A 19,703-nucleotide genomic window follows, 5' to 3' on the forward strand; every position below is an offset into this window, starting at 1 on the left:
CTATATATTGTCACAGATGACAACATAAATCACAGCTAAAACATTCTACACTAATTCTACATATTTAACAAAGTATATGTATCTCAGTGGATTTCTTTGTCCTATTAAAACTGTCAGGTTGTCGCACGATAATCTCCGGGAGCAAAGTAAAGAACAAGAAAAAGAAGAAGAAGAAGAAAGTAAATTTGTAGACGTTCCAGTGAGTCTGAAGGGTCATGTTATTGGAAAGGGTGGCCACAAGCAGCGTGAAATTACGGAGACAACTGGAACAAGATTAGTCTCCCAAAGCAAGGAGGAAGCCGGATTTACAATCTTTGGTGATGAAGAACAAACTGCACATGCTGAAAGGCTTATCAAGGGAATAGTGGTAAAGTGTTAAACCCATAGTTACAGTACAGGAAATAGTTCTCACAGTACACTTAAGAGCCTGCATTAAACCCATCATCAGCAAGTATACTTTATGCAATGTCATGCCACCTTCAATGACTTCTTAATATATTTCGCATTCTCAAGCGACCTTTTATTTATAGTGGCTAAATGTTCTGCAGAAACGAATGCCAAATAAAAAGATAACCAAGTAGTGCAGTTAGTGTACTGAGCTCGATTTGTTTATTTGATTGTTAATTTTTTGTTTTTGTGACTGGTTAAAAATAGGAGTTAATATAGGAGTTAAGGCTTCTTGACTTAAGAAATCAAGAAATAGAAATGCTGGGCATTTTAGGATCAATGTTAGGTCATGTAAAGCTATCGAGGGCTGGAGGTTGGAATAAGCTCTTCTTTTGTAACTGGTATTTTTAAACAGTGTCTTAAATAATACAGATTTCATTTTTATGACCATAGTCGACCGAACAAATAAATATTATTAATATTAAATAAGATCACGTTCCTTTTAAACTTTTTAAATGAGCAGTAACTACTTACAGTACCCAAAAATAGTTTTAAGATCATTTTCACGGTGGTATCATTCTACTAAAAGTACAAATATGCTTCAGCGATTTTTTTCGTTGATGCTAAAAACTCAAAACAGAAAAGAAAGAAAAAACGAAATGAATTCCACTTCTTGACACAATATGATTTCCCATATTATGAAAATGATCTATTTACCTGCCACATATAATGACGCCATGTTCGCATTATACGTCCCGGATACATAGCTTTCCCCCCCCCCCCGGGGGGGCTACTCCCTTATATAAACCATAAAGGTATATGCCGCCCCAAAGGGTATGGTTTTTGGGCTCCTTTTGGTCTGAAAACAGGTATTTATTTTGCCCAGTTCGGTCTGGATTCGGGTATGGGAACTACGGGAGTGTATGAACGTATTTATCCTTTCATTTCCAAATGATTAAGAAAGAAAGAGAAATATGGTCTGGAGAACCGGACGGCACACCCCCATTAAGAATTCCCAGGAGTACCCGCCGGGAGCTTTTCGTGCCGACAAGAAAAGCTATCCGGTATACTATGATCAAAACCTATCAGAGATGCACAGCTTCTCTCCGTTACAGAAATCGCACCATGTGAACAGAAGCCTTATCTGGTATGGGTTTCGGACCGGCGCAAAAGCTATCCAGTATAGTGTGAACATGGCCTGAATTTAGTCTTTTTTGTGCAGGATAGTGCCAAAAGAAGAAGGCGGGAACTAATAAAGGTTGAAGACAGATTCAAGGGTTTAGTGATAGGAAAAAAGGCAGCTAAACTCCGACACATTTCCGCCCAGTCAGGAGCAAAAGTAATCTCAGATCGTGAAGATCAAGAAATTTACATAATCTCTGGAACAGAAGAAGAAAGAGAGTATGCTAAAGTGCTAATTGGAGAAATAGTGGTGAGTAAAAGTTGTCTTTCGTAAGTGTAGATCTACGCATCGTGCTTCACATCTACAAGTAGGAAACGTTCATTTTAATTTATATTTTAAGAAGGTCATTTTATGTTTTTAAGAAAGCAATCTTTCTTCTCACTAACTACCGCAATCCGTTGAACTATGAAGTCGAATTATGGACGTTCAAAGTCTAGTCCGTCAAATCATCATGACAGTCCAATCCGCTTTTAGCTTTTGAGTAAATCAGGAGTAAACGTAGGGGTCTTAACGACGAGCCCTTTTTTACTTTTTTTAAAGACAGAACCTTAAATCTCAAAAACTAAAAAATATTTCACCAAACACTCATATCATGATAGGACGCTTTCTCGTTAACACGACCACAAATGTGGATGTATCGACCGGGTTCTACTGTCTGATGTAAGATATGAATGCCTTCAGAATACACAAAATGCTGCCTCAAGCGTGCCTACGAAACCCCCTAATACCTCGAGCAGGCATTCAGACACAGTGGAGAGTGGCGCAAAATGGCGAGGAGAGGGGAAAGGAAACACGCGAAATTCAACCTTGGACAATCCAATTTTTCAAGTTTCTTCAGGGGAGTATCCTCGCTTTATTTTCCTACTACGCTTCTATTTGCGCCGTCCTCGTTTCTGTCTGAATGCCTGGAATAAGCTACTTATAGGTCATACGCTTTGAACCTTTTCATGACGAGATGCCTGGGAAACAGAATCGGGAAGGGGGCATGCAGAAATTTACTTCTATCTAAGAGTGGCCAGAGGCTTTTGTTATCTCAATCTTGGGCTCTTCTTTACAGTATGTGTTTTGGCTTATGTTGAAGGCTTTTGCAAGAGTGAGAGGTGTTGGACGACAAAACACGAAAGCCAGTTGCTGGATCGATGACTATAATCTCAAGGTACCAAAACTGAAACTGGAGCAGGTGCTGAAAAATGGCCATCCAACCGGACCGCTCGTACAATACCGACTGAAACCAGCCGAACAATGTGAACCACAGGTGTGTCATACAAGTGATTAATTTCCTCTGTTCTCCATTCATTGGTTGCCTCTCCCAATTCTTTCTTTGGACTGACAGTTATTGTTTATGAATATTCTTTTCAAGTTTTAGCATGCAGATTTGAAATTTTTACCAGTTTTGCATAGTAAACTCGAAGGCGATGTCATCTTGGATGCTGTTTGGTTGACGTCATGTTTTTTAAGCTTTCCACCAAGCGTTTGCGTAGTGAAGCTAAAAAATGGGGAGTTTAGATACGGCGACTACGGACTAACGACTACGCTTAAACATGCTACTGTGCATGATCAAAACCACGTGACTGTTCATTTTTCCCACGTAATCCTGCGGCTACGGTGAGTTGTTGAGCTGTTTCGCGTGGTCGGGACTCAGAGAACATTTTGGTCGTATTTTGCCGTTTCGGTAATTCAAGAATCTCGTCTTTTCTTAAAAAAGTTTTCAATTCACCTGCTTTAAGTGAGAGGGAAGCGAAATATGTAAGTTGTGTCTAATTCTGCTCATATTTACGCTTTTAATCCACTGTTGTGACTACATTTTTATCTAGCTAAGCTCATATTTAAATAAGCTTAGCTGTTTGTACGGAGAATTCAGATTGACGGCCGAGGAGAAGAGAAATCATGCAGGTAACTTACTTTCTAGTTCGCACTTGAAAAGTTTCAATGTTTGCTCGAACTGATTAGTGTGTCTTTCTACTTGTGTGACCTTTGTTTATGCGAGTTTTTGTATCGCTTTTGCTGAATGAAAATGATGTAAACATCTTCGAGACAATCGAAACTCGGCATTTCAATACTTCAAACTACATCAGATCAGTAGTGGGAGAAGTCCATCTTCTAAATCTAATAAATGAGCTATTACTATTTCTGTCTATTTCTTTAATATTTGACATAAGTATTCATGGGCGAAAAAAATAAAACCTGTGTAACTAAAACTTTGTTCACCAGTTTCACCCGACGTAATCGCTTCCTTCAAGTATGGAAGAATTTGTTTATTGTTCTAAGGATAAGATCACATGCAAAACTGACTTGCATTTTTGTGAACTGTGATGAAAACAAGAAGATCTTTGCGTGCTGTTTCCCTCTCCGCCTCTTCTCTTGTAGTCTACTGTCTATCGTGTAATCTTAATGTTCTATATTTGCACGACTCAACCCATTGCTACAAACAAAGGACAACGCTCGTCCAGCCGTAGTTCGTAGTCCGTGGTCTCCGTATCTTAAACTCCCTAATAAGCAAGGCAAACACCTTACTTCCTTTCTCTCGCTTAGGAACCATACACTTCTGACGCTGGTCATCCAAGCTATAAAGAACAACTAATGAAGGACGTCTTGGTATCTCTACGTAAGGTTAAACAGGAAATGGCTGAAGAGTTGATACCAAAGGCCGACATGTGGTGTCACTTTGGAAAGGTTACAATTAAAGTTCCGGATCGAGGTAGTGTTTCTTTCAGTTTTACTATAAATTATCAGCTAAATTCATTACTTTATGAAGTGTTATGTATGGGCTTGTGAATGTTGGTTGTTAACAGCAATCCATAGACCGCTTTTTATCATTTTTCCTTCAGAGGATGTTCGGGATGGACGGTGGAGCATTAGAGAGGCCACAGAAAAGATAAACTACCGTAACAATAAACACTGGAAGCTAGCTTTTAACTTGGAAGGGGTTACGCCAAATGAAAGAGCATTAAGAACACAGTACAAGGAAACCTGTCCTGAGGAGACAGGTTATGTTTCAAGATATGATTTAACATTTCTGACACCATGTTGGTATCAACTGAATTCTCTCTTGTTGAGATGCAAGGTAAGTCCGCGTGCTCACAATCCTGAGGTCTGTGTCTAATAATTGGTAAGTAAATGTTTTTTTTTTTTATGAATAAATACACAAACCTCCACGTGTATTTTAAGAAACAAATACCTCACAAAACTGATCCTAAGAACCTGCCCACCCACAAAAGTAATAACTGCACTTTCCCCAGATAAATTTACTATGGGGTATATTCAAAGATACGTAAAAAGATCAGAGAGAGCGCCCATGATATTTAATGAGGTAAATAGTAAAACTTTTCACTACCCGACGCCCGACTCTTCATTTAACATAAACACTGAACCACAAAAAGAGTGTTTATTTGAAGCAGGTTATGTACTAGGCACTATTTCGGGAATGATCAATGTTCATATGTCAGATTTCACAACATAATCCATTTTTTTAACGTAGGTATGGGTTGCAAACGAGAACTCCAAGCAAAGGCTGGAAGACATACCGATTCCTTTTGATGTGAAGAACATTTTGGGAGAGATACACTTCAAAGATGAAGATACACGGTCAAGATGTCGGGGATGGCTAGTTCTCACGTCTCTGAAGTACTTAAAAGCAGACATCTTGTTTCCAGGCTGTGAATTTGACTGCAGGTTCCACATTCAGGGACGAAGAGGTAGGATAAGTAAGCGGTGTAGAGGTGTTAGACTAAACTCGAAGAAAAAATAATGCGGCGATACCCAACTCTTGAAAATGACACTGTAAGGCGGCATTAAAAAGGGGGTTTGTTTTCTGTAGAACTTTGGAGACACTTTGGTGTCTATTAACTGTTTTATGAACATTGTTAAAGAAGATGGTGATGTAATTGAAATGACAATTTGCAAACAGAAGCAGAGTGAGACGTTATGTCAAGGTATAATGAAAATGGCTTCAAGACTAATAGATCTAATTACCGAAAAAAAAAATTACATGTGCAACACACTTTTTCTTCTAATTAGCAAAAAACAAATTTGCACGTGCAGCACGCTTTTTGGTCTATCCCTTGCCGTTGTTTTGCAGGACTACAAGGCTGTTTTGTACGACTAAAACGTCAAACTTCCTAGTTACACATTTTTTTTATGGAGGAATTGTCGTATATGCTTACCCAATATTTTGTTTCCTGTGTTCATCTTCGCTTTTATTTTTCACTGCCGCTCATTTTCACCTTGCTGGCCGCTAGCATTTCTCATTTTCTCATCGCCGCCTTGAATTTCCATGTTTTTCTTCCTACGAAATTCGTCTCCTTTGTTTTCAATAACTCGCTGTAGCTCTTTCTCTGTTATCCACCTTATTGTAAACATAAAAAAAATAACGCCGAAAAAGACGCGACTTTGTTGTTGTTTTTTCTTTTTAAATTTCCGGGCGGTCGTGTGATTTCCTTCCAAATACAACCTTGAGTTGCATTTGGGTTGTCATACCTGTTGATTGAGTTATTTTAGATTGGTATGCCTGTGGTGCGGACGGACGGTCACTCGCTCGCTCAGTCTACGGTCACGTGATTACCAGATTTTCTCGAATGGGTAGATTAGCACATTTCCTTAACTATGGTGCTCCACCCACGCGCGGCGCTTATATGCGACTTTTTTGTACAACAACTACAATCTGCCGCAGATTTGTTTACGTGTATGCCAGACACCGCCGACATAATTAAATGCGTGTTTGCACCCTTACGAAATACCTTAAGATGTTCAGGAGCAACTAAACTTTATCATTTTTTGCGGTCAGAGAGGCTTTTGAAATACGAAGCAGAGCTTTTTCGCTCGTAATGGTGTTCACCTTTATAAGCTGGAGCATTATAAGTTTTACTGCAGTCGACGAGAGGCCGTTGTAAAGTTTTGCAATCTTGGGCGAACGCTCCGCATAATTTTCTTACCGGTAGTAATTTTTCATTAACCCATTTCCTATTTATCTTTCGTTTTATAGTTCACACCAGGCCACGTTTTTTATGGAGGTTTGTTCTCAATAGGAATTGCTGTGAAGAGGGTCATCAGATCATCCTTTCAAGATCCTTAATGCAGTATTCTCTATTCACAGATAGCTCTCAGGACCTGGACTATGCACCAGACGAAAACATCCAAGATGCTCTATTGACCTACCTGTCTGAGTTAACATTGACGGATGAAGAGCCGATGGGACTGCATCTTCCCAAGGGAGACGAATTTCATTTTATACATTGGCGTCGTTCTAAACGAACAGAGTACACTGCTAGTACAGGCTTTAGCATTATCCTTTCTAAAGAACACACGTGGAGCATAGGAAATAAAGTCATCAGAGAAACGGTCAGCATGCATTCTCTTTAGGAATTCTCAACAAAACTACCCTACCGGGAATTGCTTATATTTCAACCCATAGCTGAATTTTTTAAAAATGGTAAAACCTACCAAAGTTATTGTGCTACTGAGACCCATGCATGGAAGGATTTGCCACCCATAAGATCCCAACCAGTATTTTTTATCCCAAAAAAGTACCAATGCAACTCATTATATAAAGCAATTTTACGATGATACTAGAAAAATCGCCTTTCCTTGAAATTTCCGACACAGAAACATGGATTTCTGCCGTACAGATGTATAAGCGGATAGTGAGTGAATTTGAAATTGACTACAGGGTGTCCAATAGACCTGTCTTGCTTGCAACACGTGACCTCAATTAGAACAACAAACGATCAAACTTCTCAAACGAGCACGATACATACCAACAGTGCGTGTGCCCAGTGACAGTAGTGTAAATAGCGGTTTCTGCGTGGCGGTTTCCCTCGCTTCATTTTATTTTCCACGCTTGCTTCTAGAGACATGGCAAAATGACTCCCATCGTAACTGAAAGGAAGAATTAATTATGTTGATACCATGCGGTTCGTAAGCCATTTTGTGATCATGCTTTGACTTTCGAAAGATTTTGCCTTGTTTCTGGTCTATCGATGGTATAACCAGATAACTACTACGCAATCTACTTCATCCTTACCCAACATCTCTCATTTCAGACATCATTGTTTCCTTGATATCGACAACTGGAACTTCACTTGCAGTTTCTGCGGGGTCTGCTGTCGCCTTTCGTTTGCTTTTCGCTTTCGTTCGTGTTGATTTCGCACTGGTTTTCGGCATCTTTCCCAACCTAACCAACATTTCAAGAAATAAACACAATATATTTTTATTGTCACATGAAAATCGGATTGTTGTTTGTAAATTAAACGATTACTATACATGTACGTTCACTTACCTCAACAAATTTTGTCTTTTGTCCACACGCGGTGTAATTGAACTGACTGGAAGCAAAATAATTATTTCCCGCTGCTTGCCGCGAAAGTTTGTTCCTGTTACATGTTACCTGTCCTACTGTTAGAGAAAATTGATCCCTCTCTGATATCAATCAGAATAAACATTTAGGTGTTATAATCTCATTCCAGGTAGGATGCCGCCAAAAATGTATTTTCTATTTTATCTCCGAACGCAAATTTTGCCGATCGACTCGCACGTTTTGAACTCCAAGTCGGCAGCCTTTCAATCAATTTGGCTAAAATTTGGCAAGAGTGATGCCTTATATCTCTTCTACCAAACTGTGTCTGCGGATTTTAATACTCCTTTTCATTTTAAAGCTAGAACTTTTTTCCACAGGTGGTGTTGATTAATTGCCTTCCCCAACTTCATTTGCTAATAAAAGAAAAACAAACCCACTTGTCAAAAATTTGAGACACGGTTTTTTAGTGGAACGTGTTGAGAAGCGAATGCGGTGTTAATTTGTTTTCTTCCGTTTATTTCCGGCGTGAGTGGAACATGATTTATAGAGACGTGTACTTTTACACAAAGCGTTCCAAATTCGAAACACATTTAAGTAAATCGTTTTTGTTAGTTCAAATCCATAATCTGGAATTATTAAGCTTTTAAAAAATATATGGTTTATAGGGGTTTTTATAAAAACAACTAACGCTACAGCGATCCGCGCGCGGACGGTCCTGAAGGGTGGCTGACTTTTCAATAGAATACAAATTTCAAAGGTCAGAGCAGCACTTTGAAGGAAAATCAATATTTCCTTGGGTTCGCTCGAACTTCATCAGCGATGTAAATGTCAGGTTACGTAACAGATAGGTTGTTACGTATTGCTAGGATACTAAATGTCTTCGCCGGAGCAGATAAAAAAACTTTTTGGTAACTGAAAAGTCACCTTTTTAAGGTTTCAGAACCACCAAGATATCGCCACTTTCGCTTTACTAAAGGCTCTATGCTGTCGAAAAGTGTCGTTCCTCGAGAGCATATATCCGTCCGTGTCAATAATTGAGGCATTTGTCGGCCCAGTACAAAAACTTTACCTTGGTTAATATCAAGCGATTGGGTCACTGTGGACAGTAATAGGTAGACAATCTTGAACAAAATGCATTTGTGCATTGACCATTTGATATTATCTTCACTCACCTTATGGTAAGATTTAGATGTAAAGCTTTTACCTGAACTACTCTCTTTCCATTTTACCGTTTAATAGACTGACGTCCATGTGCGCTACAAAGAGTGGGACACTTTACTTAGCAGCGGATTATGGGAACCAGAGGCCATAACTGAGAAGCTGCCTGAGTTTCTAGAATTTCTAAAGGAAGCACAAGCCTTCTTGTTTCATGACAAGGGTAAGGAAAGTTTTATTATTTTGATCATTGTTTCTTTTCTTTAGAATTGTTTACTGATTCTACAGGCTGAACTTTGCTTTTGTTTTAAGTGGTCAGCCTCACTCAATTTTTGTTTTGTTGTTTTTGGCGTTGACACTTAATTTTAATTTTCATCATATTATTTTAGATTCTCGTTGAATGTGCAAAGACGTGTATTAATTTGAAATATAGGTGTGAGTTTGTGACCGAAAGTTTATGACACCAGAGGATGGTCAGGTTAAGTTAAAAACCTTATCAGTGAGTTGAGAAATACAACGTTGTTTTCCCCCTTACTTTAACTTTTTATCTTGTCAAATCTTCGGAAGCAACACCCATGGACTAGAAAACTGAGGTTGTGAAACATTTGCTCTTACATTATAGTACCTCCAGAGATTCTTGCGCGGGGTTCGTCCGCCGTGGAAGCTTATAAAAAGGCTCTCACGCATGGAAAAACGTCTGACAGAAGGTTTCCATTGATGCTCATTGGACAACACCGAGCAGGAAAGACCAGTTTAATGAAGTCACTAATGGGGATATGCTATAACCCACGAGAAGATAGCACCATTGGCATAGAAGTGGATCCTTCCTATTTTAAAGTGACCACAGAGCCTTGGGTAACAGAAAAGAGCAGCGAGGACCAAACTTCTGAGTTCGAAGAAGTAGCAGCTGTGACTGGCGATTTAGACGTGTGTTCTAATTTTTGGGATTTTTCGGGACAGTCAGTTTTTTATAATACACACCCACTGTTTCTGACATCACGAGCAATTTACTGCTTGGTGTATGACCTAAGCTTAGATCCATATGGCAAGGCTGAGCCTTTGGAGAAACAAGGTGTATACGAAGCAATACCAGAGAGCGCAAATCTGAAAACTAATATAGATTATCTCAACTTCTGGATGACGTCTGTGGCCTCGTTAACTTGTAGCGACGAAGAATGCTGCTCATCAGATGTGTTGCCAAAGAAACTTCCTGCTGTTTTCCTGGTATGCACGCATGCTGATAAACCATTCGGCGGTCAAGACCCTAGAAAATTATGTCGTATAATTTTTGGTTATCTGAAGAAAAAACCTTATGGTGACCATTTGTGTGATGTATTCTTTGTAGATAACACAAGTCTGAGGGTCAAATCCTCTGACTGCCCAGAAGTCGCACGCTTGCGACAGAAAGTACTTGAAAAGGCTAAAGAACTTCCGCACATCAAGGCGACCATTCCATTGAAGTGGTTGAGATTTGAGAAGGCGCTTCAAGCTGTGAAGAAAAAGGGATATAAATGCATTTCCCTGGAAGCGGCAAAAGATATCGCCTCGGAGGTCGGCAAAGTCAACGAAGAGAACGAGTTCACGACCTTGATGAACTACCTGCATGACCTAAGGTGCTTAATCCATTTTGATGACACTGCCGACCTGAAAAAAATCATAATATTAAATCCCCAGTGGCTAATTGACGTTTTTAAAAAGGTGATCACTGTCAAGCCATATGATGCTGATGAAAAGAAATTCTTGGATTCATGGCTTAAGCTTGAGAGGGAAGGAATTCTGGATGAAGATCTCCTAGCACATGTTTGGGGTCCTTTGTTTAACGAGAAAGAAACATGTGCCACTCTTATTGAAATCATGGAGAAATTTTGCCTGTTGTGCTCCTGGCCATGTGATACAACAAGCAGCAAGAGCTACCTAGTCCCTTCAATGTTAAAGTCGCCCCCACCGAAGCAGATCACTGAGTTGGCTGCCTCTGCAAAGTTTCCTTCTTTGTTTATCAAATTCGAGAGTGGTCTAGTCCCTGCAGGGCTTTTCCCGCGGCTAGTACTGCAGTTATTTCAGTGGGGCAAAGACAAATTGTGGAGGGATGATAACCCTCATTTGTTCAATGGCTTTGCCAGGTTTTTCACCACTGAAGATGACTACTCCGTTATTTTGATTTGCAACTCGTCAACGGTTGAGATTGTAATGCACAGAGGAAGTCACAACCTAGAATTGGCTGAGGATGCGTCATCAAATATGTCATCATCTCTACATTGTCACAGAGGCACAACTGGGATTAACTGTTGCGCTGTTGTGAGAAAGCAATTGGGTTTGACGCTTGAGTGCATGCGTAACGAGTTTTGTTGGTTAAAGAATATGAAATATGAAATGAGTGTTTTATGTCCAGTTTGCTGCAAGCGAGGATCGGTGGCCTACTGTCGAACACATCAGAAAGAAGGTTGCGAAGAAGAGCAATGCCTGCACTTCTGGTCCCTTACCGAGTTGTACCGTTCCAAGCAAGACGTCTTTTGTACAGAATCTGCGTTAACTAAAAATCCCAGAGTTCCGGTCATGCAGTTTGCACCTTGGCTTCCCTTTGAAGAACAACTGGTAAGATGTTGTAAGATATTGTTACGATGAAAATGTCAACTGGTGACTTAAGAATTTTGGAACACCCTAAGGACTAAGGTTACCCATAACAGCTTCCAACCTATCCACCCCGCCTGGGGCGGAACGTGCCCTCGCTAACTTAGACCATGCATTTTTTTTTCAAGGCAACCAACATGTACAAGTTTTTTGACTAAAACCGACGCTACAACTTCTTGTATGGGTTTATAACATTAGATAACTAACACTAGATTTCATTACTGATTTTGCACAATACATTCAAGATGAGGAATCCAAAACAGGTGGTCATTTCGTACAATCTTAAATTCACTGCTGTAAGTGAACAGCCACGCCGGCGTAGTCGTTGACAAACATTTTGTGTTACAATCCATGTAGGGTTTATTCTTAGAGCTTTCAAATTCTTAAAAACATGGAGGATCAAAGTGTCCAATAAATGCACCCCGACCCATGGCCAGACTATTTAACTATTGTTCCTTTAGTTAACGACTCTCACATCTATTTTCTCACAGCTCGAAGTTGATGAAAGGCTTTTTGCGGGTAATGAAGGTAAGCTTGAGCAAGTAATTGTTGAAGCAATACAAAAGAATTGCATATCCTCTATTCACCTTTACTGCCTGTGTTAAGCGTTTTATTTAGGAAAAAATAAATGTAAGATGGGCATGAGCAAGTTTTTCAAACAGATAATCTCATCGTCCTAAACATTGATGAATATGATACACTCTTTATCTTGTAGACTAACTGTTATCTCACGTTCTTTTATCCCTGAAAATCGCAGACATCTGAAGAATCAAGAGGAAAAGTCTGTACTTCACGTTCGTAGCAAAATTTCTGGTTCTCAGCAAACCGTGGTTTCGCAAATATATGGCAGAAGAGACTAAAAAATTGACATGCATGACTCCTGTGCATCATTGCACTCAGGAACAAAACGTTAGCCCACACTTTCCTTCTATCTTTCGACAATGCTTTCTCTAAATCTTAAAAAGACTAAATTTATGGTCTTTAAACCAAGACAAAAGCGTTCAATTTGTAATATTCAAATAAGTATAGATAATTAAAATATTGTTGAAGTAAAGGAGACAAATTTTTTAGGCGTAATTTTGGATGAAAACCTAAATTGGAAGTCGGAAATATCACACGTTACAAGTAAAGTTGCGAAGTCAATCGGTATAATATCTAGATGCAGCTTCTTTCTTCCTAAATCGTCTTTACGTATGCTCTACTATTCCTTAATTTATCCTTATTTTTACTACTGCAATATCGTTTGGGCTTCAACCTATAAAACCAATCTCCGCCGCCTTGTTATCCTGCAAAAGAGCATTATAAGAATTATTAATAAATCACATTTTGAACAATGCTCATACTGAACCCATCCTTAAGGACCTCGGTATACTAAACTTTAATGATATCCATTTGTTTCAACTGGGCCAATTTATGTATTCTTGCAAAAATTCATTCTTACCTCCAAAGTTTAATAACAATTTCTCTCAAAGCAATCAATTCCACTCTTACAATACAAGAAATTCCCAGGCCTACCGTCTACCGTATTGTCGTACAATCATGAATAAGTTCTCGCCCTTTTTTCAAGGGCCTAAGTTTTTTAATTCACTTGACAACAAGGTCATCAACTCTCAATCCCTCTCCTCTTTTAAGAAAAAAATGAAGATTAAATTATTGAGTAAGTATGAAAACAGTTCATAAATCTTTCCATCTTCGACTTTTCGCCTTCTTTTCTTCAGTTGATGTGAAACAGCTCTAGCTCATAGCTCGAGGAGGCCTAACCTCTCATTAGCTCCTATAGTTTCTGTTAGGTCTCCTCGCCACGTCTTTTTTTCTTCTTTTCCTATATTTTTTTGTAATTATTGTGTGGCAAATAAAATAAAATAAATAAAATAAAAATAATGCAAATGGCCGTCTCTTTCAAGAAAGGTTATCTACTATGGAATGTGATGTGACACTTCTCCTCTCTATTGGTGACAGGCATAAGAACCGTGCGATAGCCTGTCCTATTGAAGTTATTTTTTGGAGAACTAGCCGGGGGATTTCTGGATGAATAGTAATGAGTGTGAATATGCACGAGAATAGAAACAATATGTTCATAGTGAATTTTCGTTCTTGCACTCGTTTTGAGAAAGAGGCTTTGGGGCAACTAGGGTTTATTCACACACAATAAAATTTAGTATGACATAGTCTAGTCTGTTGATTACAAGTATTAAAAAGCAAATTTAGGTAAAATACTATCCATTAAACTTATCATCCGACCATCAGCCCATTAGTCTTAAATTATACTACTTTTCAGAGGATTCAAGTCTACTTTATGCGTCCAGGGTAGGGGTTCGTTTTCGTTTTTTCCTTCGAAGAGTTAGAACCCCAGACCTTATTTTGTTCATGGAATTCAAATACTCTGTAGTGTTAATTGTAAGTGATTAGCTCGGTTACATGACGGTTATCAAAAATGTATTGTTTTGATCCGAAAAAAGTACACACTGAGGTTGGATTCTGACTAGCTTTCGTCGTCCAATTCACTAACGAGATCAGGTGTTTAGCGTCCCACGACTTTTAAGACCGTCAGTTTCTTGCTCTTGTCGGTGTGGGTGCTTAATACACGCCAAAATAGATCTCGGGAGCATAAAGTCACTCAGCTTTGATGCTGCGCCTCGGCTATAGGGTACGACAATTGGAACACCTCTAACCGTGCTCCATTTTATTTCGTAGAACATGTGGAGAAGGCGATAACTATCCCTGATGATGTCTTGAAAGCCCTTACGCCCGGATCTTGTGATTCGGAGGAAGTTATTTGTCAGTTGAAAGAAAATTTGCAATTGGACCAGTCCTCTTTTGAACAGGCAGATTGCCACACTAGACAACTGATTCGCTGTTTCGCAAGGGAAGCTAAGCTTTCAAATAGGGATGATGTCATCATTCATCTAAGAGAAATGACACCGCCTGGAACAACGGGTGGGTTTATCAGTTTTAATAATTTATACATGGCTCTCGGAACGCGAGTGCATTTAAATGCATCCTCAGGCTTTGCTGTTGTATCGATTTTTTTTTACAGTTTTTATAGTTGTTGTTTTGTCTTCCGCCTTCAAGATATGTGAAGTCAATATATTAACTTGTAGGTTCTGCAATTACTTGCGCTGGGATGAGTTTGTATATGTATCTGTCCATATACTTTCAAACTATGGATAGACCGAAATGTTCTAACTTGTTTATCAAATTTTTTCTAGGTCCTTTGTTACGTGAAAATCTTGATGTGAGAAGAATTCCTATCTCCTTGGAAAAGGAGTTGACCATCGCTTTATCATGTGGTATGATTGAAAAAGCTTTCAGGCCCTGTCCAGAAAAAACGCAACTTTTTCTTTACGGATATGGCTTCCGTCCACACGAATCCGATGAAAACAATCAATGAAAACGGAACTTTTCGAAAACTCTCTCCAGAGTGGAACTTTTTGAAAACGCTGTTTTCCCGTGTTCGTGTGGACAAACGAAAACGGAACTTTTCGTAAAAGCTGAGGACAAATTATCAGTTCCAATCCACTCCGCACAATATTAGAAACTTATTAAAGGTGGCGGAAGGGCCCTTCCCTTTCTTGTCTTTTATAATTGGGCTTATTTCTAACCTAATTGCTTGTTTTCAAGCAAATTTACCTTTGTGAATTCTTCAAGCTGATTATTCTAGGAGGCAGCAGAACTTTATCAGGTTACTTTAGCTACCGGTGTCAAGAGGCGGAAGGTTGGATCTCCCTTTAGTTTGTCTTTGTTTTTGCCCTTATTTTGACATTTTAACTGTTTCTGCGACTTTAAAGAACGTCACAACAATATATACCCACACCAAAGAAATTCAAAGATGGCGTCGATTTATCATTTCGCGGGCTCATAATAGCGAACACGTACGCGTCAAGCATGCGCAGTCGGGTAAGTTATCGTTTTTAAATCGATTCATCGTATGCGTCTAATCTCGACCCCACAGCTCTTCTGCGCCTGAAGGCCAGGGAGGAAGAGCTCTGGGGAACCCTGGAACAAGATTGTCTCTGATTGGTTTCAGCAAAAAACAATAAACGTGTTTCTTATTGGTCCATTCAAGTTTGCAAGAGCGCGGGTGAACGTGTGGCGTGTCTGGCGTGTGAGCGGGTTTTTCCCTAGAAATGTTGAAGTATTAAAACACGCCCGGCCGATTCTTGATTTCAGCGATTACAAAACAACATTGGCTCAAATAATTAGGCAGAATAACTGAATTCCCCAATTTTCAAATAAAATACCTTAGCTACATATCGAAAATTGACCAAGAAAAAGATTTGAATGTGAAAAATAATAATAATAAAAAATACACCGACATCTTTGCCAGCTAAAATTTAAGAACCATGACACATTACTGACTTTTCTTCGACTGCCACGTCATCGTATTCACACGAAGGAGCCGAGTATGAATAAAAACTTTAGCTTCACGTCGTGAATTGCCCAAAAACAGACTTGCAAGGGAAAAGTGAACAGAAAAAGTAAATCGTGACGTGACGCGACGCGTTTATAATGCGACTAGATATTTATAGTTGTCTTCTGTTCCCACGATATCGCATCTCAAAGTAGCTTTACGGGAGCGTTTAATATTCATGAACAAACATAAATAAAAGGACCTTAAATTCTTATTTTGGAAAGTTTTATTGGAATTTCCATATGTTTATCTTAACAAGCCATTCAGGTTTCACTTACCGCTTCGTGAAGTAGTCCACGCAAATATTTAATCAACTGTCAAGCATATGCAAATTTCAAGTCTCAAATCTGCGAACTTTTAACGGTATTTTCTCAGCAGCTACCACAAGAGCCTTGGATACCTGAAAAGTCTTCAAGGACTCCGTTAATTTCTTCAGTTCTAATTCCGAAGCAGCATAAAACTTTCGCGATGAAGTAGATATAAAAGAAGAAAAACGTTTTTTTTGGAATAAAAGAGCATGCGCTGTGAGGCCCAAAGAACCAGATTTTGGCTACACCGGCGCAGAGTTCCAAACCCGTAAGCACTGGGGTCGAGAATGCGTATACGTGTGGACGGGCGAAAACGCTACGAGTGGACCCGATTTTTTTAAAAAACGGAGAAAAAAGGTTGCGTTTTCCAATGAATACGGATACGTGTGGACAGGGCTTCTGTTATTAGTTATGTCCACCATGCCTGTTCTTTCTAGTAACTTTTAGCCACACTCCATGCACATTATAAGACACATTGTTCTTTACGCACAATGCTTGCTTTATATTAACGAAACCGAGCCACACTCCATGCACATTATAATTAAAAACACATTGTTCTTTATGCACAATGCTTGCTTTATATTAAAAGTACTGAGCCATTGGGTAAATCAGAACTTAGGGAGGGTAAAAGGCAATTAAGGCCATATCCACTTTTCCCGTACAAAATGGAGACACCTTCTAAAGTATGTTCATCACACGCATTTTAGGGTAGACCGCGAACGGTCGTCTTTCTTTCCTCAGAGTAGCCTGCGGTGATAAAGGCGGGCGAGAGTAGGGAAACCGCGAGTTTTGAGGCTTCGCCGCTCAATAGTACTCTCGACAAAACCGCCATACTACGCAGGCTATCCTCAGAGCCACGCGCAATGAGCGAAAGAGTCAAATTATGCAAATTAATCGTTAAAAAGGAGAAGAGATTAATTGGGGCGGGGAATGAAAAAAAGTTAGGGTAATTTTCCTTTTCCCTTTTCTTATGTTGCAGGAGACCACTGGAAGATTGTTGCTGAGAAACTGCGTTTAACTCCACAAGAAATTCGTTTTCTTGATAGACGCACACTGAACCCAGCTGAAGCTTTGATTGGTTACATCGCAAATCAGCGTTACCTGTCTGTAGGGGAACTTTACGACGTTTTATGCGACTCTGACCTACCTGTAGTGGCCGATCTATTGTAACGAAAATAGGACATGTCCAAAATATTTCTCTTGATTAAGAACATATATTACGGACATTACGCCATTTCATGTACTTTTAAATGAACTGTTTGTGAAGAGAGGTTGAAATTGCGCATTAGTCCTCCTTTTCTTCGCTCAAATCCCGTAGACCTATTCGGTTAACTCAATGTTGTACCCAATTCAAATCTCCCGGTGTTAAGATTCTTTGTGTATTGTATTTGCATTATAATGTGGCATTCACATTTAAATGATGTGGAAATTGCTGAAACAAAACGTTTTATTCCCAAAGGGTTTGAATTGGGTACAACATTGAGGTAGCCGAATAGGTCTATTACCCCTTGACCCTCTTTGAGTTTGATACTCTTGTGCATGGGACATTTTTTTGGATTGTAGGAAGAATTCCACGTATATTATCGAAATAAAAAAGTGGCGTGGGCTTTAGACAGCAATGAATAGTGGCATTTTCAGATCAGAATGGAATTTACCTCCTTTAGCTTAATGAAGACACTGACTAATAACGCCGCCTCAAACTATACGGTGGACAATTTTAAAGTTAAAAAGTTATTCTGATTTTTAAAAAATCCGTGCTTTTTTAATATCATTGTAGATTGGATTCCCTTTTTTACCAGTGCATTCACTTCCGTTTTTAACATCTCTCAATATTTTAAATCTCTAGAATTTTTAAGATCTTTTATTATAATCACTATTTGTAAATAGGCTTTTTATCATGATTGTTGTAATTTTATTATTATCAATTTTGTTTTTAGAGGGCCACTAGGGAGTACACTTTTCATAGTAATTGGTGTCACCTTCTTAAAATAAAGGTTATAGTGGTAAAGAATAAAACCACTATGGCCTAAATTTAAAAGAGTAATTGTTTTAATACATACACTTGAAATGATCTTAGCAGAATCAGAGGGAGAACCTTTAAAAACACGGTTTAATTGAAGGGTCTTGCCTAGTCCCTAGGACTCATTTTTCCGTGCGGTCTATGCACTTCGGGTCACATGGTAAAAGGCCTGGGACTGAAGACGCTGTACAGGGACAAGAGAACATGATCTCTTAAGAGGGACTAAGCAATAACGGATCAATTCATACTTGGAGAATGTGCATGTAGCGGTAAACAATACATGCACAAAAGTTAGATCTTTAAGTTGGATCTTTTTTAATCACGGCCAACTGATCAGGCTGATAATCACCTTTTTTCGGCAGTGCACAGTACAGCCATGGTGCCGCTTTCTTTTGTGGGGTTCATTTACAGAGACTTTATGGTGCCCCCTTTGTGGCAATAAGCAAGGAGTTCTCGGATATCCCCTATATGTCAATTTACAGATATTAAGGACATTAGAATTGCCCGTTTGTTTGTTTGTGCCCATTTAATTGATCAGTTTACAAAGATTTATGATTTGCCGTTTGGGTCAATTTACAAATAATTATGGTGACCCATTTGTCACAATTTACAGGAATTTCTTAACCCACGAGTTGTTAATTTTGCAAATAGAAGATTTACGACCAGCATGTACAAAAATTCTAAGCAGATTTTGTTAAAGTCTAAAAGCCTGTATGTCTTTGCTTTTTATACTGTTGCAGTGGCGGATCCAGGGGAAGGGGCCCGGTGGGCCCGCCCCCCCCTTATTTTTAGACCAAACTGAGGCAAACTGAGAAAAAAATTTTTTGAAGACCACCCCCCCCCTTATCTCAGGATCTGGATGACCGGGCACCCCCCCCCCCCCCCCCCTTATCTGAAGAGCTTGATCCTCTTCTGTGTTGTCAGAATTCTAATTTCTTTTGACCCAAAGAATAAGGCAACTAAAATGTGAAACGGATACACAAATATTTTGTATCGAAACAGGTTGAAGCAGCAGGTCTGTAAAATTCTGGACTTGTACTTGTCTGTATATGGTTTCAATTTGCCAGTGGGTGTTCACTTGTTGTATTTGTAGTTCGTTTGATACCGCAGCAGTGAACTTTTGTGCAGTCGACAACTTTTCTTTTTGGCAGGTTAGATCAATTTACAAACAATTATGGTGCCCCATTTGTCACTAACTCGCAAATACTCGGAAATGCGATGCGGTCTCGATTGTATCCCCTTGGTTTTTCCTAAAGATCGCGTGGGATTGAAGAATGAACAATAATTACTGTCCATGCAAGCAGGCGTATCATTTTCTC

General features: G+C 39.2%; 1 protein-coding gene across 1 annotated transcript in view; it reads left to right on the forward strand.

The window, feature by feature from the left end:
* LOC140943326 (uncharacterized) overlaps window positions 1–18,395 on the forward strand; it is a 33,815-nt gene extending 15,420 nt beyond the window's left edge. The window contains exons 5-17 of the mRNA XM_073392407.1: window positions 118–367; window positions 1,610–1,819; window positions 2,652–2,825; window positions 4,103–4,268; window positions 4,399–4,634; window positions 5,049–5,265; window positions 6,663–6,907; window positions 9,102–9,240; window positions 9,640–11,609; window positions 12,137–12,173; window positions 14,340–14,582; window positions 14,855–14,935; window positions 17,344–18,395. Coding sequence (XP_073248508.1) covers window positions 118–367; window positions 1,610–1,819; window positions 2,652–2,825; window positions 4,103–4,268; window positions 4,399–4,634; window positions 5,049–5,265; window positions 6,663–6,907; window positions 9,102–9,240; window positions 9,640–11,609; window positions 12,137–12,173; window positions 14,340–14,582; window positions 14,855–14,935; window positions 17,344–17,534 — 4,159 coding nt within the window. The 3' untranslated portion in view covers window positions 17,535–18,395. The remainder of the gene's footprint in view (window positions 1–117; window positions 368–1,609; window positions 1,820–2,651; window positions 2,826–4,102; window positions 4,269–4,398; window positions 4,635–5,048; window positions 5,266–6,662; window positions 6,908–9,101; window positions 9,241–9,639; window positions 11,610–12,136; window positions 12,174–14,339; window positions 14,583–14,854; window positions 14,936–17,343) is intronic.
* Window positions 18,396–19,703: the final 1,308 nt, after the last annotated feature.

This window comes from Porites lutea, chromosome 7, assembly GCF_958299795.1.
Source record: "Porites lutea chromosome 7, jaPorLute2.1, whole genome shotgun sequence".
Taxonomy (NCBI): domain Eukaryota; kingdom Metazoa; phylum Cnidaria; class Anthozoa; order Scleractinia; family Poritidae; genus Porites; species Porites lutea.